This window comes from Ornithorhynchus anatinus, chromosome 17 (assembly GCF_004115215.2).
Source record: "Ornithorhynchus anatinus isolate Pmale09 chromosome 17, mOrnAna1.pri.v4, whole genome shotgun sequence".
NCBI lineage: Eukaryota > Metazoa > Chordata > Mammalia > Monotremata > Ornithorhynchidae > Ornithorhynchus > Ornithorhynchus anatinus.
The window spans coordinates 11,841,438-11,864,511 of NC_041744.1; the positions used below are offsets into that span (position 1 = coordinate 11,841,438).

Here is a 23,074-nt window from a genome sequence, read left to right on the forward strand (position 1 = left end):
TGAGAGAGGTTGGGGGCTGGACTGGGGGGGGCGCCTGCGCACTGAAAGGGGTTGGTGGCTGGCTTCGGTGGGGGGGGGCGGCGCCTGCGCAGTGAGAGGGGTTGGTGGCTGGCTTCGGTGGGGGGGGCGGCGCCTGCGCAGTGAGAGGGGTTGGTGGCTGGGTTGGGGGGGGCAGCGCCTGCGCACTGAGAGGGGTTGGTGGCTGGGAGGGGGGGGAGTCGGCGCCTGCGCACTGAGCCCGCCGCAGACCAGTGCAGCCGGGGCTCCGGTGGCCAGCGGTGGCCAGCGACGGGCTGCGCTCCCGGGGACCTGTCCCCTCCCGCCCCCTCCCGCCCCCTCCCGCCCCCTCCCCCGGCCGGCTGGCATGTCCACCGCGGCGGCTTTCTACCTGCTGTCCACCCTGGGCGGCTATGTGGTCACCTCCGTCCTGCTGCTCAAGTGCCCGACCCTGCTGCACCAGAAGAAGAAGCAGCGGTTCCGCTGCAAACACATCTCCCACCGCGGAGGTGAGCGGGGCTGGGGGTCCCAACGATCCCCGGGGGCCGGGCAGGGGGCAAGGGGTCACCCCCGGGCAGCCAGGAAGGGAGCGCGGGGTCCTGGGCCCCCAGCCCCTGCAGGGCGAGGACTCCCTTCCTAAGAATAATGATTGCATTTCTTAATAATGATAACAATTACCATATTGGTTAAGCCCTTCCTATGCGCCAAGCGGTCTTCCAAGCATCCAAGCTACTCAGGTGGACCCACGTGGGCTTACCGTTCTAGCCCCCGTTTTCCAGGTGAGGTCCAGAGAAATGACTCGCCCGAGGTCACACAGCAGACAAGGATTAGAACCCACGACCGCTGACTCCCCAACCCGGGCTCTGGTCGCCAGGCCGTGAGCGTTTGCTGTGGGCCAAGCACTGGTCTAAGCGCTGGGGTGGTTATGAGCAAGTCGGGGTAGATACAGACCTTGCCCCATGTGGGGCTCAGGGGCTCAGCCCCCACTTTACAGGTGAGGGAACTGAGGCACAGAGAAGTCAAGTGACTTGTCCCAGGTCACAGAGCAGAAAGGTGGCGGAGCTTGGATTAGATCCTATGACTTTCTGACTCCCAGGCCAGTGCTCTGTCCACTAGGCCATGCTGCATCCCCAGGCGGCTTTTACCTGGTTGATGAGTGGGTGGGAAGCTGATAATAATAATAGTGATGGTATTTGTTAAGTGCTTACTATGTGCCAAGCACTGTTCTAAATGCTGGCGTAGATACAAGCTAATCAGGTTGTCCCACGTGGGGCTCACAGTCTTCATCCCCATTTTCCAGAGGAGGGAACAGAGGCACAGAGAAGCCAAGTGACTCGCCCAAGGTCATCCGGCAGACAGGTGCCGGAGCTGGGGTTAGAACCCATGACCTCTGACTCCCAAGACTGGGCTCTCTCCATGCTGCTTCTCAGAGGGAGCTCGGGTTTGAAGGTAGGCAGAGGACTGGCTCCTTCCCCTCCCTGCAAATCCTGCTCCTGGCCGTGCCACGCCAGCCAGGCTGACCAGATTTGCAGAAGTGGTTAAGGGAGGGGGCCAGAACATGACAGTGTTCTTATCAAGAAGTGGGCAAGCTGGCATTTTTCTACAGAAGACTGTCTTCCTGGAAGAAAGTGGTCCTCTGGCCCGTAAGGCCCTGGTGGGCACGGAACGCATCCACCAACTCCATTATACTGAACGCGCCCAAGTGCTTGGTACAAGGCTCTGCACACAGTAAATCCTCAGTAAACACAATTGATTGATTTCCCGCACCCCAAAGCTGTAAGATCCAGCTGGGCAGGGATCAACAACTTAACAACTCTCTTGTAGTGTACTCTCCCAAATGCTTAGCAGAGTGCTTACACACAGTAAGTCATTAAATACTATTGATTGGACATTTTTTGGGTTACTCTATCCCTAAAGTATCCCCGTTGTTGTTTCATCTGAGCATTTGATCTCTGAATGACACAGTACCCAGTATTAGCTCCTTGTGGATGGTGGTATTCGAAGGCCTACCTGATACCATTGCCCTGCCATTTTGCACGTAGCTATTCTGTCAAAGGAATTAAGGGTTATTTAGGGTTGAATTTTCAACCACAAAAGAAGCCATGTTCAATAAAACGATATCGAGCCTTATCTGGAACTCACAGTCCAAAATCTACTAGTAATCGAAAAGCAGTTTCCACGGATTGTTATAAAAGGTTCAGGGCACTATAACAATCTGTGAAAACTGCTTTTCGATTAGTTCAGGGCACGTTACACCTGTCTTGAAAGTAAAGACGTCGGATCATTTAACATTAATGAGGTGGGAAAAGTAGGGATGTAGTAGGGAGTTAAGTGATTTAATAAAGAACAATTTTAAAATTTGGTGGCTCTATTTGTTGTTTTGTGAACACACCAACCAACTGTGATTGATAGACCCAAATTCCTTCATGCTGGGTTGCCACTGGGGTAAGTGATAAACTTCGGAATGATTGAACGGTTGTAAGAGGAGCAATTTGCATACTGAAAACTTTGGAAAGAGTGGAAGGAGAGGTCTTCTACTAAACAGATGCCTCATTTTTGAGTGCCTAAATTGGTAAGTCCCACTCTCTTTTAATGCTGCTACATGTTTAGTGATAAAAATGCAAATCTCTCAAGATCTTTTAGTTTCTCCTTATTTTGCAAATGACTTCTAAAAAATCTTTGTCTATAAATTTGAAAATATTCCTGTATCTGCCTTAATAGTATGCAAAAAAGTCCCCATCCATGTTTTGATAGTTGTGGTCTGACTAATCTGGTGTACTTTCCTGTCAGTGGCAGTGTCTTTGAGTAAGAACAGTGATTATATAACATCTATAATCTGGTCATTTCTAAAGTTTAATTACCATTTCTTCATGCGCAAGTCATGCCTGAAATCATTTGCCAAACCCTCTTCTGGGGTACTGTGGGTTCATAAACTCATAAACAAGCCCTTTGAGTTTGGGAGGAACTAAAACTAACCTCATATATTAATTCTACTATAAATGCCCCTTTTTTTCAGTTGAAATTTTAGAAGACTTATAATGATGGTATTTGTTAAGCGCTATGTGTCAAGCACTGTTCTTAGCGCTGGGGCAGATACAAGCTAATCAGGTTGGACACAGTCCCTGTCCCTCATGGGATTCACAGTCTTAATCCCCATTTTACAGATGAGGTAACTGAGGCACAGAGAAGTCAGGTGATGCCCCCAAGGTCACATAAGCAGGCAAGTGGCAGAGTTGGTATTAGGACCCAGATCCTTCTGACTCACAGACCCGAGCTCTATTCACTAGGAACTTGCTGTCCTTATTTCCCCTCAATTCTCCAAGGATGTTCCCAAGAATAAATCTTCACTTGGAAAGATTAAAATGAGTAAAGACCTTGGGTTTTTTTTTAAAGTTTTGTGTTGGTTAGTTATATCATTTTAAATAGAAACAAGGAAGTATTCTTTTAGAGCTCTTTTCTTTCTTTCACATGACTTTGTTCTCTCTATATTGATGTCCCATATGCTTTACTTAATATGGAAGATCCTTTTTTCACTCCTGTGTTGCTTGGCCAACACCATAATGTGACTCTCGTGAAATATTCACTCTTTGTGGTGAAACTCGTAAAGCAACTGTTTGTGAGCAGGCTTCTGCTTCTAGGGATAATGTAGAAATTACTTCATGGAATTCAAGCTAACACAAGGTAATTCCTTGGAGAGAAATAACATAGCCCTTAATTAGCCCCCCCAGTTAAAATCCAGACTTTCTCCATATGAATCTAACAGGAAATTGAAAATAAGGGTGTCAGGATATGGTCCAATTATTAAAAGGAGCTCTAAAACTTTGAAAGAAGCTGAGGAAGATAGATAAATCATTTAAAAATAACCTCGGGCTTATTTTCGGTGTCCTTTGTAGAGCATTAGCTCCGCAGCTCTGGTTAATAGATTTCTTTGAGGTCACAAAAGATGTAAAAGTATTTCAAAGTGTAAGCTTATTCGCTAGCTAGTAATAGTAGCAATATTTAAAAAGTATTTATTGAGCACCCCTGGGAGCAACGCAGAGAACTAAGCCCTTGGAAAAGTACTACAGAAGCACAAACCACATTCCCAACCCCCAAAGAGCTAATGTGCTAAAGGGGGAGACGGACATAAAAGTATTTACAAATGAGAGACTCAGAATAAATATAGTAAATACTCAGTCAAATTTATGTGTATACACAGGTGCTGAAGGTGGGTATAAGTAAATCCTTATGTGCCAGGGTTGACTTAATGGGATGTTGGAAAGGCATGGCGTAGTGCCTAGAGATCGGGCCTGGGAGTCAGAAGGTCATGGGTTCTAATCCCAGCTGTGCCACTTGTCTGCTGTGTGACCTTGGGTGAGTGACTTCACATCTCTGTGCCTCAGTTATCTCATCTGTAAAATGAGGGCTGAGACTGTGATCGCCACAAGGGACAGGGACTGTGTCCAACTCGATTTGCTTGTATCCTCCCCCCCGCGCTTAGTATAGTGTCTGACACACACATAGTAAGCCCTTAACAAATGCTTACCAATATGTTGGAGGAGATGGAGGTGAGTGAGAATTAAGATTGGGAGAAACAAAGAGACCCTAAATTATTAGGGCATCAGATGGCGAGAGCTAAGGAGAAATTTAAATTCAATGATAAGGTTTTGTTTGCTCTAGAGAGAGACGTGGAGCTGTTGGAGGGTTTGGAGAAGAGGGAAGGTGTCAGCTGAAAAGTGTTTTAAGAAGATTACTACAGAATGAAATTGAGATGCCCTTATTAACTTTGAAAAGAGTTTTGAATCAGGCACAGGAAAAGTTATAATAGTCTTATTGATCCTAGTAATAGTGGTATTTGCTAGATCCTTCATAGGTGCCAAGCACTGTACTAAGCTCTGGAGTAGATTCAAGAAAATCAGGTCGGAAACAGTCCCACACACTTGGCTCCCAGGCTAAGGGAGAGGGAGAACAGGTATTTAATCCCAGTTTTACAGCTGAGGAAATTGAGGCCCAGAGCAGTTAATTGACTTGCCCAAGGTCACACAGTGGTGAGTTGTGGTGCAAGGATTAGAACCCAGGTGTCCTGACTCTGTCCCATGTTCTTTCCCCCTGCTGATTTCTAAAGTCTTTTAACCACTGTATGTCTCTCATTGTCTGATTTTTACCTCTGCCAAATGTGAGTTCATTTCCAAAGATAATGTCAGCTAGTTATTAAGCACTTATTATATACAGACCAAAATGGTCCCTGCCCTTAACAATAATAACAATAGAAATTTTTATTATTGATGTATTTAAGGGCTTATTCTGAGACAAGCACTGGAGTAGATACAAGACTGTAAGCTCCTCCTACAGACTGTAAGCTTCTTCCAGGCAGGGAGTGTGTCCACCAGTTCTTCATCGTGCTCTCTCAAGCGCTTGATCCAAGTGGTCTGCACACAGTAAATGCTTTATAAATACCATTAAGGTTTGACACGATTCCTGCCCCACATGGGATTCACCATCGCAGTAGGAGGCAGCACAGGATTTTATCATCTGAAGGAGCCAAAACAGAGGCGTACATCAGTCATCAGATCCCGTGAGACTTTAAAAATGATCCTTTCCTTAGAACAATTGCTATAACAGTAAACAATTAAACCCTGTCTCTAGATCACACTGTCAGCTTTGTTAAATGGCAAAACTCAATACTTTGAGTCTCCATCTTGTGTATCTCAGTGTAGGTTCTCCTTGGCTGCCTCACCCTTTATTGACATGCTGTTAACCAGTTCCTGAAAGAGAAAGTGAGTCCAGAACCATCCTGGGGCTTCTCTACCTCTTTATTGAATACTTAGTGCAGATCACTGGGCAGAGGGCTTGGGAAAAGACAGGAAAACCAGTAGGCATGATTCCTCCCCTCAAGGAACTTACAGTCTAACAGGAGAGACAGGCACTAAAATAAATTTCAGATAGGGGAAGGGTATAAAGCTATGTATTTAAGTGGAAAGAGGAGGTGGGGTGACTAAGTGCTTACAGGATAAGTAGTAGGTTGGGAAATTGGAGAAGCAGCATTGCCTAGTGGGTAGAACAAAACCTAGGCATCAGAAGGACCTGAGTTCTAATCCTGGCTCTGTTGCTTGTGTGCTGGGTGACCTTGGGCGAGTCACTTAATTTCTCTGTGCCTCAGTTACCTCAGCTGTAAAATGGGGATTTAGACTGAGGCCATGAGGGACAGGGACTGTGCGCAACCCCATTTGCTTGTATCCGCCCCGGTGCTTAATAAGCCCTTAACAGATGCCACAGTTAATTGATTGGGTGAGTTTGTGAGATGATAGCCCAGGAAGCCTTCCCGTCCCCAGATTTTGACATTCCTGCTGATAAATTCACTGGCACCTTTTTTACTTTCAAAACTGTGTTAATTATTTTGTGAATAGTTTATTTTGTCAGGCCAGGAGTAGACTTTAAAATACTTGCAGATGTGCTCAGGACCTCTAATTCTGTAATGCTGCAGCTTGGCTCAGTGGAAAGAGCCTGAGCTTGGGAGTCAGAGATCATGGGTTTGAATCCCAGCTCTGCCACTTGTCAGCTGTGTGACTGTGGGTAAGTCACTTAACTTCTCTGTGTTTGTTACCTCATCTGTAAAATGGGGATTAACTGTGAGCCGCACGTGGGACAACCTGATTACTCTGTATCTACCCCAGTGCTTAGAACAGTGCTCTGCACATGGTAAGCGCTTAACAAATACCAACATTATTAATATAGTCTTTTCCCATGCTTAGTAATCCACTTCAAAGAGCTTCCACACCTGAACTGCTGTTCCCAGCTATGATAAAATTGGCTTTGTAGTGGTAATAATTATGGGATTCATAGAGCACCTATTGAGTTTACAATGTAATGGGAGAGGGAGTGTAATTGATTATATGTTTCCATAAGGGCCAAGGATCAGTCTATAAACACGGAAATAGGGATGATAATTGCATCAATACCACTGGGGTTTTGGGAGGGGAAGACTCTGGGGGTGTGGGATTGTAGGAGAACTTCGAAGATGGAGAAAGGTGAGGTTTGGCATTTGTGGGGTGGATGAGAGGAGGTACCAGGCTAGAGGAATAGTGTGTTCAAGAGGTCTGGTATAATAATGATGGTATTTGTTAAGCAGTTACTATGTGCCAAGAACTGCCAAACTGGGGTAGATACAGGGTAATCAGGGTGTCCCCACATGGGGCTCACAGTCTTAATCCCATTTTACAAATAAGGTAACTGAGGCACAGACAAGTTCAGTGACTTGCCCAAAGTCACGCAGCTGACAAGTGGCAGAGCTGGGATTAGAACCCATAACCTCTGACTCCCAAGCCCGGGCTCTTTCCACTAAGTCACGCAGTTTCCCACGGACACAGTGGTTTTTCTTCAGTAACGACTGAAGTCCTTCCTAATCCTTCAATTCGAAAACACTTGCATTTTTTTTGTGCCTCACCACTGTATAGAATAAAAATTTGATTGATACACAAGGTGGCTCCAATTAGTTTTTCTCATTCTTCATCAAAATCAATCGATGGCATTTATTTTAGCGCTTACCATGTGCAGAGCACTGTACTAAGCACTTGGGAGGGTACAGTACAGCAGAATTAGCAGAAACATTCTCTGCCCATAATGTGCTTATAATGTAGAGGGAGGGCTCCTTAAAATGTATTTACATAAGTATTTTTGTAGTTTTATGCATGTGATCCTTGTCTAGCTTTAGCACCTTCAGCCACTTCCTGTGTTGGCTATATGGGTTGCTAGATGCTCTTTATTTAGTCTGTCCTATTGGCTCTGTTATTGCTTGGGTGACTGTTTAGCTCTTTGCTTGATCCCAGGAGAGCTGAAAAAATAAATTTTGCATTGTGTGAAGATTAAAAAAATATTTTGACTGTCCTTGGTTAGGGTGCATTTGGTGTCCACACAGTGTGTTTTCACAAGAAACACATCCTGGCTTTGTAATAATTTCATTTTAAAACCCAGTTCAGTTTTTCCAGTGACACTTTAACCACAAAGTAGGAGACAGAAGAAAATGAATTTCAAAAATTCTTTATGTGTTCACAGGTGCTGGAGAGAACTTGGAAAACACAATGACAGCCTTTCACCAGTAAGTATATAACACAGGTCTGCTACTTCAATCAATCCATCATTATTGAGCACTTACTGTGCTCATCATTTATTGAGCTCATCATTTATTGAGCACTTACTGTGTGCAGAGCACTGTGCTGAGCACTTGGGAGAGTTTGGAAGATATGGGCTTCTCGGAGCATCCGATAACTGTTCAGTAAATTAGGAAAAGTAGGGCAAATAAGGTGTCCATTTGTGCTTTCCCTTTTTTAGAGCAGCTTTTCTATTTAGTGAAAAGCATGTGTTCTAAAGAGTGTTTGACTTCCAAGGCAACTGGGAAACTAGATGAGTTTTCTGCAAGTGGAAGGTGCTGAAAGGAGAAGTTCAAATCAAAGAATTCATTGTGTTTAATGCTAATTACTCTCAAGAGAGAGAAAGAGAAAATGAAAGGACATTGACTAGAGGCTTGTTTGTTTTAACACCGTAATGCTGTATGAGTCTTTCAACTCAGTGGGTTTTTATAAGGCGGCTTTCTCTTGGACAGGTCATGCCTTTGTCTCGTTGTAAACCCACTCTTCTAGACCTTGTGATACAGCTAATGCGAGTGTTTTATCTTTTTATAAAGTCTCACAGCTCTCATCACCAGCACAGTCATTAAAGCAGCTCGCAGAAGGGAGCAAAAAAAAAGACAGAAGAGAGGCCTGAATGATTATATTTTGCTCCTTGCCTTTGGAGTCAGTGGTTAGTTTTGTTGCGTGGCAAACATGTCCATCAGTACTCTATTACGGGATAAACTAAACTTTGAAAGGCAAATCCAAGAAGAGGGTATGCCCTCTATAGCTGCCTCTCAAATAACTGTTTTTTACTATATGGGGTGATTGCAGAGATTATCTCTGTTTTGGAAATCAAGGGTTTTATTTGGGTTGCCTTTTGTTCCACTTGGTGACATTTTGCAAGTCATTTCCCCTTTCTATGCCTGTTTCCTCATCCCATCCAGGACCACGCTGCTTCTATGATTTTCCATAGTTCCTCTGAAAACCCACTTTTCTTCATTTCCTCTCCTTTAATTGTTTTTTTTCCTCCTCCTTTGCTTGGTCACAGGCTTTAAGGCATAGCCCTGCAAGACATCAATGATGTCGCCCTCCACCACTAGTTCATGGGTTGTCATTTAAGAGTCAAAAAGTAGGAAAAAGGTGCTTTTTGAAATATTTGACTTACACGATCTCACCATTGTAAGTTATTTTTAAAAACCTCCAAATACTAGTTTCTGGAGAATTCTTACTAATGGTATTATTTATGTAATAATACATAAATCTTGAAGCCATGAAGTTCTTTGCCTCTAGACTGTAAGCTCGTTGTGGGCAGGGAACATATCTACCAACTCTGTTGAATTGTACTCTCCCAAGCAGTACTGTGCTTACTAACAGAGTGCTCAATAAATACCACTGATTAATTTGAAAAGGCCAGCAGGCTTTAAAAAATGATAAAAGTTGCCATTCTCTTTTTGGGGTGCTTTTTATGTTTGTTGTGTATTTTCTTCAAAAGAATGAATTTCTCCTTCCCTTTTCTACTACTACTGATTAATCAGTTTCCTGCATGCTATGAATAAAGATCCAGAAGTCCTGGAAAAATATGGAGTTCCTATACTTGCTATAAACATCTAATGCTAAGCATCACTAAACTCGTTTTCAATCTTTGTTAAAGTAATTCAGAGCATTAAATCACAACATTAGCATTAAGTGTTTCCATTGATCAGTCAGTCAATCAATGGGGTTTACTGAACGTATACTGTTCCCATTCACTGGCTTGCAGTTCTGTTTCTCTTCCCTTGCCAAGCTGGGGAATGGAGACAGCAAAGGATTGGGATAAGATGGAATCTGGTGACTGTCCCCATTCCCAGCCGCTACCATCTCCCCCAAACCCCATTTTTTTTTTTTTAGGGTATCTGTTAAGTGCTTACTATGTGCCAGGCAGCATAAGATACAAACTAATCAGGTTAAACCTCATTTTAAAGATGAGGTAACTGAGGCACGAAGTGAAGTGACTTGCCCAAGGTCACACAGGAGACAAGTGGCAAAGGAACCCAGGTCCTTCTGTCTCCCAGATCCGTGCTGTATCCACTAGGCCGCACTGCTTTCCATCCATCTTTTGCTGTCTGCTTCTCTGTGGTCATGCCTGGGACAGCGAAGCAGATTTTCAAGACAGCAAATGGAAAGTAGAGGTGTGGGGTGGTTGTCAGTGAGGTGAGAATTAAAGGAGAGAGAGAGAGAGAGAGAGAGAATCAAAAAAGCCATATCACTCAGCACAGCGTGGCCGTAAAAAGGGCTCAGAGGGGTCACAGGAAAGGCCCCGGGTTGGGTGGAGCAAGGGTGGAAAAATGAAGGAATTGGTTTACCCAGTGATTGTTAGAAAACGGAGCGGGGGTTGAGTTTATGTATTCTGAGCGATATCAGAAAAAGACTTATAAGATGTATCTTATATATTGTAGGGTGCTCAGAATCTCTGATAGGCCTGTATAGAAATTTATATTTTTCTCACAGAACTCCATCCTCTTTCTTCAGAAAGAAATGAAAAGCTGAGGGTAGCTCTTCCAAAAAAATTTAGGAGCAGAACACAGTGCCTTCTTATCTGCTCTACTCCCCTGCTGAAACTGGATAAAAGTTTATCTTTGGAAGAGGGAGGAGCACTGATGGCTAGAGCAAAGAGGCTTCCTGGATGGAGTGGAAAGCCCAGTTGGGGATGTTTGTGAGTCTAAATCAGTGAGATAAGGTGTGTCCTTGAAGGCCTTTAATGGTGGATACTCCTGTGGGAGTGTTCCTATAATCTTGTTTCTCCTTTACATACAATTTTGCTGCTGATCAGGCCTTGAGAGTGTGCCAGTTTACTATGGAAGTTACAGCCTTGGGAAGGCACTCTTTAGTGAGAATTCCCTGCTGCCCTGCCTTGGCCATTTTCCCAGGCTGCCTTCAGGATCCATACCACCTGGGAGAGAAGCAGTACAGCCTAGTGGGTAGAACACAGGCCGGGGAGGCAGAAGGACCAGGGTTGCGATCTCAACTCCACCACCTGCCTGCTGTGTGACCTTGGGCAAGTGACTTCACTTTCCTGGGCCCAGTTACCTCATCTCTTCAAAAAAAAAGGGAATCAAGACCGTGAGTTCTATGTGGGACACAGACTGTGTCTAACCTGATTAACGTCTTTACCTCAGCGCTTAGCACCATGCTTAGCACATAGCGCTTAAGAAATACCATAAAAAAAGGCTGAAGAGAATGGGGTAGGGATAAGTAGGACAGAAGCCTGGAAGCCTGAAGGTTAGATATTGGTGACCTTTCTGATTGTTTTGTACTTCTTCCAATCTGGGTACTGTTGGGTATTTGTGTAGTGTGTATCTGGACATTGTTGAGGGGATGGGTGCTGCCTAGGTATCAAAACTTGGTGGCAGTATTAAGTTTTGTGTTTTATGTTTTGACTTCCTGGGTGTAGGCCTTAGATCTCTTCAGGTTTACTCCCAATCTGCAATGCCTTACTGACCCTACATAATGATTCACATTCTTTGGAGTGGTCTTGTGCCTTTCTGTGCCTCAAGAGTATTGACATTCCAACAGCAATTTTTGGATGACAAAGATTTTTGGGGATGCTCATAGCTGCTGAATTGGAAAAGTTTTCTAGGGATTTAGAAGAAGATTCTGATCCCAATTTCAGGTTTTCTTTTGTTGATCCTCAATCATGGTGACATATACAGTAGGTGGAAGGAGACTAGATATTTCCCTAATTTCACTTTTTGTCAAATGTACATATACCTGACTGGCAACAGGAGGGAGAGAGATTGTTGCACTTTGGAATCGTTTTGAAAGAAAACATTTCATTTTTCAAATCTCTTTCTTCAATTTGGTTGGTGCCTTTTCAGTAAGGAGCTGGTCATAGTCGCCTAAGGCTCAGACTGGGATAAAACCTGTTTTTTTTCCTTGCTCCAGTGCAGTCGATGTGGGAACCGATATGTTGGAACTGGATTGCCATATTACAAAAGATGAGCAAGTAGTCGTGTCACATGATGAAAATCTGAAGAGATCAACTGGGGTCAATGTTAACATCTCTGATCTCAAGTACTGCGTAAGTATAATTGTATAGTCCATGTGCTGTGGGCTTACAGGGTTATAGCAATAATGACAGTTGGGTGTTGCTACAGTAAAAGAGGAATCTGTCGTCGGAAGTTTTTGTTTACTGCGAGCAAGTAGATATAACTTGGTTACGCAGTAAATGGGAAAACAGTCATCTTTCCACAATTGGATTTGTGCCTTGAAGTGTAAATTGCAATGCCAATTAATTTAGGCTTGTTTTATTTATTTAAGAAAGACTTCCTAAAAAATATTTCTGATGCTTCATTCTTGTCCTCAAATAAAAGTGACCAATTATTAAGATAGTCTTTTATAGTCCCAGGGGAAAAAAAAACATACGTGGCAGAAATGCCTAAATAGGAAATAGTTTGGGGAAAAAAAAACCCCACCAAGAAGTGTAAGGCTCAAATGCTTACATAAAGCCACAAAGTGAGTTGCATTGCTAAGTTTTAAAGATTACTTGTGTTTTTGAATTCACTGAATCTCACCTTGACTTCAAAGCACCAATTCTTGCTTTTATTAGGAGCTGATGTTCTCTGTCCAATATTTTACAGGAACTCCCACCTTACCTGTGCAAACTGGATGTCACATTTCAAAAAGGTATGATTTCCCATTACCAGATGAAACTTTTGCAGTTTAAAACAAGGGTTCCTTCATGATGAAAAGCACGTTTTTAAGAACCCACACTTAGTCAGGATTCTGTTCGCATGTTCCGTGTTTGGAAAGAGACTTAATTGAAGATCTTAGTGAACCAGAGCACAACGGAGAATTTGCCAGCCAATTGCCCCAGTGCCTAGAAATCTGCCTGTTCACCCGCTGCTATTAAGAGCATAGAATGGCACCCTAGTGAGTGTAGATTATCGCAGAGCAAATTGACTTTATTATTTACAAATCTCCTTGGCATTGGGCTGGCCTAGAGCCTACCCGCTATTTCGGAGGCAGAGCTTTGGGGCAATCCAAGGATAGGGAGAGTAGCAGTTTCTTGCTATATGAGCTCTTTCTTCGGCTCGTTGGTAGCCATTTTGGAAAACAATGTGACCTAGTGGAAAGGGCCAGTCCGGAATCAAGTGAAATTTGCTTCAATCTGTTAATCAGTCGTATTTATTGAACACTATAGGCAGAGCACTTTACTAAGCGCTTGGTAGAGCACAATCTAACAGAAGTTCCCTGCACACAATAAGTTTACAGTATAAAAGGTATACAGTATACAGTATAGAATTCAGACATTAGTATGAATCAATAATTAGCCCAAGGCTAATTAATTTTGCTGTCTTCCCCCAACTCCTCCATGTAAGTCACTCCTTCCCACTGCAATACTATGATGTTGGAATTGTGAAAAATTACCCTCTCCCTTTATGTGTCCCTCCTTCAGTCCCACAGCACTTATGTCCATATCTGTAATTAATTTTAATGTCTGTCTCCCCTTCTAGAATGGCTACCATCTCTGTTGCATTATACTCTCCCAAGTGCTTAGTTGAGTGCTGTGCACACAGTAAGCGCTCAATAAATCCAATTGATTGGCTCCCCAAACTGATTCCCATGCCAAATTGAACAATCATTAATCCTCCATCAATTAACACTTCCTAATTAATAGGGCTATTAGAATGTTGAACCCTGAGAAAGGTGCTTTCTCTGGGTACAGTTGGGGTGACTGACACCCCCCCCCAGCTAAGGGTTTCTGGGGAAGGAAAGGGGATGGACAGATGAGGGGGTGAAGTGCCGTGCCTGCTCACCTCCCACAGTTGTATTTATTGAGCGCTTTCTGTGTGCAGAGCACTGTGCTAAGTGCTTGGGAGAGTACAATGTAACAATAAACAGACACATTCCCTGCCCAAAACGAGTTAGCGGCTCTCTTCCCTTCGCAATTTACCAAAGACAAGCCAGTATCTTCTGAGCGGGCTTTGTCAGGGCTACAGATCTTGGGGGGCTGGGCGGGAGTCTGCTAGGAGGAGGGGGTGAGGTTGTCGGGCAAACATTGTTCCACCCAACTGAACATAGGGGGGTGGGGACTGTAGTGGTAGAAACAGTTCCTGCTGCCAGAGGTCACTTGGTGGAGATCCCAGTGCCCCAGGGATCAGCGCCTCCCAACCTCCCTGTTAATTAGGCACTGTGCTTGTTCATGCCAATAATTGACCCCGGGGCTACTGTGTAGCCCAGTTTATTTCTCTTCTGACCCACTAAGATTTAGGTGTGAAATTCACATCTCCTCCAGGAAACCTTCCCTGATTAATCTCTCTTCTCCCCCAACCCAGTCTCCCCCCAATCTGTGTCCCCTAGGCATCTGGGCATGCACCCTGCTAAGCACTTGGATACTCAGCCCAGCCCCACAGCACTCATCTGCAGATCCTGATACTCTGCCATTTCCCTTATCGAGAATTCAAAGTCTGTCTCCTTGACTGACTTGTAAACTCTCTGGGGTCACTGGTCCTGTCTGCTGACTCTTGTTGTATTTTACTCTCCCAAGCCCTTAGTATTGTGGTCTGCACACAAAGTAAGCGCTTTATATATATATATGCACACACACACCATTGATCAGAAATTAAAAAGGATTTTAGAAGAGGTACCTTATTGCACAACTATGAAATGCTGGTTCAAAGCACAGTGAAAGCACCATAGAAATTGGATTTTTTTTAACTAATAAAAATAGAATAAACTGGATATGTGCACAGAGGTTCATGCTCAGTAATAATAATAATAGTTGTGGTACTGGTAAGTGCTTATTATATGCCAAGCACTCTATTAAGCACTGGAATAGATATAAGATAATCAGGTTGGACACTGTCCCTGATCCACATGGGGACCACATTCTCAATGGGAGGGAGAACAGATTTAATTCACATTATACAGTTGAGGAAACTGGGGCACAGAGAAGTTAAGTGATTTACCCAGGGTCACACTGGAGGCAAGTGGCAGAGCCAGGATTAGAATCCAGGTCCTCTGACTTGTAGATCACACTGCTTCCCAGAATTACCAGTTCTCTGAAGGTGAGGACAAGCATACAGACACTGACCTCGACAATTTTCCCTTTTCCCTCATAGGCGCCACAACCACCGTAGCTGAATAACTGATTGGGTAATGAAATTTCCTTCAGGGACTTGAAGGTGTGCATTGGTGAATCTCCTCTGATAGAGATTTTGGTGATGATCAAAATGTTTCCCAAACCCCTCTGGAGGTTCTGTTTCTTTCAGGAAGACACAAAACAAACCAGTCTTTTGAGGAGAAAGGAGTGGACTCTTTGGGAGATGGTGTAACTTTGGGGCCATTAATGTGGTTTCCAGCGCATCTCCAAAAAGCAGCAGTTAGTGAGTTTTGATCTTTATTAAGCACATACCATATGCCAAGCACCATGCTAAGTGCTGAATATAAGATAAAGCAAGGAGCTTAAACTGAGAGCCCCATGCAGGACAGGGACTGTGTGATCAACCTGGTTAACTGGCATCCACCCCAGCGCTTAGAACAGTGTTTGACACGCAGTAAGCACTTAACAAATACCATAATAATAGTAATAATAACTCAGTTCATTCCCTGCTCATAAATAGGATCGGGTCTGGTATGTTTCATAATAAATCTTTCTTTCTTAGCATGCCAGTGTGAAGGAGAAGATAACCGCATTCCTTTGCTAGAGGAAGTTTTTGAGGCATTTCCCCATACGCCAGTCAACATTGACATCAAAGTTAACAACAATCTACTGATTAAGAAGGTACTTAACCATCACCAACAGTTTTATTTCTTGAACTGCCTGGTCACAACCAGGTGACTCGGTGGATGGATGGTGGCCCAAGTTAGTATTTTAACAAATTCCCTCAGATTTTAGGGCACTTAACCAATAGAGAGTTTATCTTCTGAATAAACTGTGGAACAAATATTCTGGCCACTGAAAATGGTGACCTTCACGCACCAGTCATATTTCTGTTCAAGTAATTAACCTCTCCCTATCTTAACAGATTTTACTTCCATTTTCAGCTTAATTCAGCTTTCATTGTTTCCCATTCTAAGTAGGGGTGTGGCTCTGTAATTCACTACTAGAAAAAGTGGTAAAGTGTAAATTTTTTTCTGTTTGTGTACAAAAATCTGAAGCTAATGGTTGGGTATTCTTGGGAGTTTAATTTTGTATCATTCATTTGTTATAATTAGCCGAAAGCCTAGGAATTAGATCAATTTTGAGTCCACTTATAAAAGTTACGTAATGTTCATGGTTAAGTAAATGAACAAAAGTGTCTGTGTGAGATTTTGGTTTCTTAATTGCAGGTTTCAGAATTGGTGAGTCAGTACAAAAGAGAGCATATAACCGTGTGGGGCAATGCAAATTACGAGATCGTAAAAAAGTGTCACAAAGAGGTATGTTTTAGAAGACTGCACAATTTTGTTTCAGCAAATTAGTTTTCTTTTTAATTCTCATCTGTGAGTAACTCGAGCAGTATAGTTCCTTTTCTGTTACTGTAAATCATAGCTTAAGACATTAATTAGTCCCATAACTATATCAGGCCAGTAGTTGACTCAGTCTAGTCGTGGAGCCACAGAATGCTTAGAGCAAAAGCGAAATAGTTGCTTCCCTTGACAGCTATCCTCCTGATTATGGATGTGCTACCTAATTTCCCTAATGCAGGTAATAATGATGGTCCCTCTGAAGCACTTACTGTCAAGCACTGGGGTAGATACAAGATGACCAGATGGGACACAGGTGTTGTCTCACATAGGGCCTACAGTCTAAAAGGGGGAATGCATATTATTCCCATTTTATAGATGTGGGAACTGAGGCTTAGAGAAGTTAAGTGACTTGCCCAAGGTCACAGAGCAGGCAAGTGGCAGAGCCAGGATTAGATCCCTGGATTGCCTAGTTCCCAGTCTCCCACTCTTTCCGTTAGGCAGCGTGGCTCAGTGGAAAGAGCCCGGGCTTGGGAGTCAGAGGTCATGGGTTCGAATCCCGGCTCTGCCACTTGTCAGCTGTGTGACTGTGGACAAGTCACTTAACTTCTCTGTGCCTCAGTTACCTCATCTGTAAAATGGGAATTAACTGTGAGCCTCACGTGGGACAACCTGATTACCCTGTATCTACCCTAGCGCTTAGAACAGTGTTCTGCACATAGTAAGCGCTTAACAAATACCAACATTATTATTACATCACTTCCAAGTAATGGTAATTATTGCTTCCTTTTTGCTGAACATGTACTAAGCATTTTGGATAATAAAGCTCCCTCTAGGCTGCGAGCTCATTGTGGACAGGGAACATATCTACCAATTCTGTTATACTGTACTCTCCTAAGCGCTTCATATAGTGCTATGCACACAGTAAGCACCCAATAAATAACATTTCTTGATAGATTGATTACAAGAGAGGGAATAGGTATGATCCTTTCCCTCAAGGAACTTAGACTTTAGCTGACTTTTCCCACCTATTAACTCCCTGTAGCATTTTCATCTAATATTCTCTTCAGAAATTTGGGGTTTTTTTTATGGTATTTATTAAGCACTCACTGTGTGTTAATCACTGTTCCAGCGCTGGAGTAGGTACAAGTTAATTAGGTCAGTCACAGGCCCTGTCCTGCATGGGACTCACAGTCTAAGTAGGAGGGAGAACAGTTATTCAATCCCCATTTTACTGAGGCACAGAGAAGTGAAGTGACTTGCCCAAGATCACACAGCCAGCCGTTAGCAGTTAGAACCCAGGCCCTCTGACCCCTCGGGCCCATGCTCTTTCCACTAGGCCATGCAGTTCTCTTCATTGTCTGTCACTTTGTTCTTGGCGCGCACAGTCTAAAGAAGCACTCAGTAAATATGATTGAGTGAATGGGTCAATCAGTAAGTAGGGGGGAGAACAGGCATTGAATCCCCGTTTTACAGGTGAGGAAACTGAGGCACAGAGAAGCCACACACTGGCCAACAGAATGACAGACATGCCCTTTCCTTTCCGGGATTGAATGTGAGGCGGTAGCAGTCTAAAGAAGAGCTCATGTTAGAAGGATTTTTAATTTCATAATTAATCCTTTAATTGTTATGCCAGTTTTGGATTTCAGTACTCCTCCCCTTTTTCATTAAAAAAAAAAATAACCCAAACCCCAAAATCTGTTTTGAAAAATGTTGAGGTTATCAGTCATGAAGAGATTAACAACTTTCTCAGGTAAATGGACTCACAAAGGACTCACTTACAAATAACTGCCATGTAATATTTCCTTCTGTTTATCCCCACAAGTTCGTTTTCCATAATTGCAAACAAACACAAGGTTCTTAGTGACTCTTGGAATTTGAACCTTAGTTTAGTAAGGTCTTCAGCAGTCATGAGGTAGTAGTTGATTATCCACAGAGTCTAGCAGGTACTAAGCACCTGGGTGAAATAAATTTTCGTTTGGATCATGTGTCTGTTTCCTAGAATTCAGATATCCCTATCCTCTTCTGCCTACAACGCGTTCTGCTCCTCGTCGGCCTGTTCTACACTGGTCTCTTGCCCTTTGTGCCCATTCGCGAGCAGTTTTTGGAAATCCCCATGCCTTCCATCATAATGAAGTAAGCAATCACCCATTTTTTTTTTTTTATCGTACATCAGTGTCATATTTCTAGCGTGATTAAAATAAACATTTTCGGTACTTAAGGGAGAAATAAGCTGAAGGCTACATACTATTTATGTGTATGTATATAATTATCGCATCCCTATTTAATACCAGTCTGCACTTTCCAGGGGGAGAAGTGAGCTTGCCTTTTGTGCTCTAATAATAGACCCAATGACTTGAGCTGCTGACTCTGAAAATGGAACTGTCAGCCAAGTTGGGTGACCCTAACTGAATCCCCTCCCCAGTCCCTAGGCTGTTGGAGCCTCCTTTCATTCACTCATTCATTCAGTCGTATCTATTGAGCGCTTACTGTGTGTAAAGCACCAGACAATATGCTTGGGAGAGTACAGTATAACAGCAAACTTCAGTTGGGAACTAAGTGCTTGGGAGAGTACAATATAACAACAGACTTCAATCAGGAACCCCGAGAACGTGACTACTTGCCAAACAGGATGCCTCCCAAGCAAATCCAGGTTGAACAAGATGGTTTTTCATCGGTAAGTGTTGGGCTTTTAGCCAGGCTTATTGCATTTGTCATGGGGCTCCAATCCCAGAGGGCAAAATCTGCATGTAGAGTGAAATCACCAGAGTACAGTCTTGGAGCTCACCCTCATTCTCCCCAGTGTACATTCACCCCCAGATGATGTATTTTTTAAATAACACTTAAGCTGGAAATGTCAAAACCGGAGTACCTCCTGCTGATTTTCTAGCTCCGTAAACACCATCATAAATTTCCATGTGGTATCAGTTTGTGGTCTGCTCTTATATCCCAGTTTGTTTGAATGGTTTGGATTTTTTTTTTATAAGATGGTATTCAGTCCTGCTCAGGAACGGGTTTCTTGTTCTTAGCCACTTCTACAAAACAAATCTTTCCTGAAAGGTTAGCCACAGCCTTCCCGAGGTATGTGTGGACTTGTTTTGTGTTGTTTTTTTTGAAATCGAGAGAGCGAGAGACTAATAAAAATTGTTTCCATTCCTTCTGTCCCCAAAGTGGTTTCCTTTTGACGTGCAAAGTGACCTCCATAAGCCTGAGTACCCAAAATGACTTTGGGACTTGTTCTCGTCTCAAGTGAGGGATTGCGAGTTTATGCTGCCATTTAAATAATCTTTTAAGTAATGTTTCTTTTCTATCATGTGCCACCAAGACAGGCACATTTTTGAGTTGCTTATAACTGAATTTTACCTTTGTAGGCTGAAAGAACCTCAGAAGATGTCACGAAGCCAAAAATTTGTCATCTGGCTTGCTGATATGTAAGGCTATCTGTAATTTATTTATTCGTATTGATGACTGTCTCCCCACTTTAGACCGGGGGTAGGGAATGTATCTGTTTATTGTACTCTCCCAAGCTCTTAGTACAGTGGTCTGCACATAGTAAGAGCTCAATAAATATGATTGAATGAATGAATGTATATTCTGTAGTCAAGGTTGAGTGAATCTGATAATCATATTTCATCTGAATTTGAATAATTTAGTAACATGCATTTTTGATCGAATTAGTACTAAATGTCTGATTGTTTTGTTGTTAGAAGCATTGTTCAGCTTGATTTAAAGAAATATTGGTAATAGTGAATAGCAAGCAAAAAAAAATGGGTGCTTGAAATGTACATTTTCCTAATTCATCAGACGTGGGTAGCTAGAAAGACTCATCTTAAATCACCATTTTTTCAAGATAAACCCATGGTTTTTCAAGATAAGCCCATAAATTCTAATCCAGCGTGGCTTCACTTTAGTTTAGTCATCTGCAACCATTGTGTTGTTTTAAAATGAGCCCTGAGGTGTTTAGATATGTTAATAACCCCAAGCCCCAATGAGGCAGTCCACTGTTATTTGTCTGGCTGGTCTTTGAAGCAGTCCTGGGAATTTCTCCAACTCTCCGGTCAACCTGTATTCTAGTATCCCTTCTTCTGGCTCTGAAACACTGAATTTCATTTTGAGCAAGACCTTAATTGGTTGTAGGACTTGTACAAAAAGTGCTCTGCCATTTTAGTTCACAATTTTTTTTTTCCCTTTAATGGCATTTGTTAAGTGCTTACTGTGTGCCAAGCACCGTACTAAGTTCTGGGGTAGATAGAAGATAATCAGGTTGGACACAGTCCCTGTCCCAGATGGGACTCACAGTCTTAATGCCCATTTTACAAGTAAGGAAGCTGAAACGCAGAGAAGTGAAGTGATTAACCAAGGTCATACGGCAGACCAGTGGCGGAGCTGGAATTAGAACTCAGGACCTCTGATACGCAGGCCCGTGCTCTTTCCACTAGGCCATGCTGCTTCTCTTAAATAAATGTTCCTGTCCAAACTTAATTTCAAGTGGTACCTCCCTAGAACTGCTAATCTCTGTAGGGCATCAACTCCTTTCTTGCTTTCTTGCCCTTGTCCCCCACCTTCCATGTCTTCTCTCCTGATGAAATAAGCAGTCGCCCTGTTTTTGACATTCTGATGAATTCACAGGGCCCAAGAATCCGAGGCCATGCTTTCTGGAGTTGCTAGGGCACAGCTGCCATGGTTGAATTTAACCAGAATTCATTAGTTCGAGTGCAAGGAGGATGCTGAAGGGGGGCGGGAGAGGAGGGGGACAATTAAATTTAATTCTCTTTTTTCCTTTGAAGGCTGCTAATGAGGAAAGCATTGTTTGACCACCTCACTGCCCGAGGCATTCAGGTATGGTGCTGAAAAACTATGTACTAATTAATTGGGTGGCATCCTGGAGCCAGCATGATCAACTGGTTTGAGCAAAGGGGTGGATGACTGAAGTGTCTGATTTATACTCTTGATTGTCACTGACTCACTGTATTTTGGCCCTTTGTAAGATCACCTATAACATTAGCCAGCACTGTAGGAGAGAAGTAATTCAGAGAAAATTAATGAAGTGCAGGAGATACGAAGAGAAATTCCAGCCTGGGGAGCCTATGGTCTGAAAAATACGTCTCCCAAAGAGAGTCAGTCAGGAATAAACAATGAACAATTCAGTCAGCTCGATCTCTCTCCTCATTCCTTTCTGTTTGGTTTTCGTGGAAATCTCTGTGGGTGTAAAAGCACAAGACAGATGCTTGTATTTTGTGTGGGGAGTGATAGAAAGACTTGACAAAGGTTAGGGGAGGGTGAGAAAAGAAAAGAGACATACTGACAATTGTGGGTTTGATGGTTTTCGAATATTTGCAGGCTGTGGTGATGTGCTTTGAGACCCTGGTGCAACTTCAACTGAATCAGTTTTCGTAGCAATATCTTTTTTTATTTTTCTTATAGGTTTATATTTGGGTGTTAAATGAAGAGCAGGAATACAAAAGAGCCTTCGATTTGGGAGCAACTGGAGTGATGACAGACTATCCAACAAAACTTAAGGAATTTTTACATAATTATTCAGCGTAAAGAAGAAATTGCATAGAAAGAACCCAAGGAAAGACCCCTAGGAAGAGAGTTCTTTCAAATTCATACGAATAAGCAATTTCCAGGATAATGAAAGTGAAATCAAATGAATTTTATTACCTCATTCCTTAGTCTGTTTCACAATGTAGAAATTGTAAACAGTGTATTTATTTTAAGCTATATCGCATACTTTACATTTGTAAATAGTTTGATAGGAGGGTATAAATTGTGCAGAGAAGGTAGAAAATTATGGAATAAGATTTCTGTAAAAATACAGCATTTTTGCTGTTGTTGGTTATTCTGAATCAGCCTAATTAAGAACTTTCCATCTTCGGAATGCATTTCATCGTACATTGAGTTGAGATTCAGCTAATTAAACTACATTGAGCGATATTTTTTGTTGCTTTGGGTTTACTGTCTAACCTGCATACTGGAAAAGAAGCCAATGGCAAGAGAAATCTAAAATCTGTGATGTCATTGGAGAGCCACGTATGCACTTTGAGTCTCGAAGAAATAATTAAAAGTTCTAACATTTGGCCAGATGTAAAATCTGTTGACTGGACCAGATTATTGATTTAGTTGCTGTGTTTGCGCTGTATTTAATAAAAATGGCCTGGTGAACACACAGAATTGACATGTAAATTGGAACTGAGGTCAGCACTCAGGATTCCTGTTTTTATGTCCCTCTCAAGAAATGAAAAATTTCCATTAGTTACATGAAATCCATGTTTTTGTTATTTTGAGGCTATAAATGGAATAAGGAGAATGCAGTGTTGCTATAAATCTTCAGAACATAAAAATTGTAGCTATTCTGTTTCCAGGGCTTCTGGCCTATACCCCCTTAATCTGAAAGTTTTCAACACTTTGTCCTCCTAACCTTGTAATCTCTTTTGAGGGATAGCTGGGAAACAAATATCCTCTTCAGTTGGAATACAGTTTCTTGCCTTTTCTGATTTAAATGACAGGAACTGTCATCATCAGACCACCTGAGCTGCCTGGGAGTCATTGTCTGAAGTGGT

At 42.7% G+C, this 23,074-nt stretch overlaps 1 protein-coding gene across 1 annotated transcript; it reads left to right on the plus strand.

Moving 5' to 3' along the window:
• Nucleotides 1-262: 262 nt before the first annotated feature.
• On the plus strand, nt 263-22,682 carry GDPD1 (glycerophosphodiester phosphodiesterase domain containing 1). The gene is made up of 10 exons (XM_001509950.4): nt 263-506; nt 8,029-8,071; nt 12,006-12,141; nt 12,701-12,746; nt 15,728-15,846; nt 16,395-16,484; nt 18,514-18,647; nt 19,883-19,942; nt 21,299-21,350; nt 21,936-22,682. The coding sequence occupies exons 1-10, from the start codon at nt 365-367 to the stop codon at nt 22,056-22,058; spliced, it is 945 nt and encodes a 314-aa protein (XP_001510000.1). The 5' UTR covers nt 263-364; the 3' UTR covers nt 22,059-22,682.
• Nucleotides 22,683-23,074: the final 392 nt, after the last annotated feature.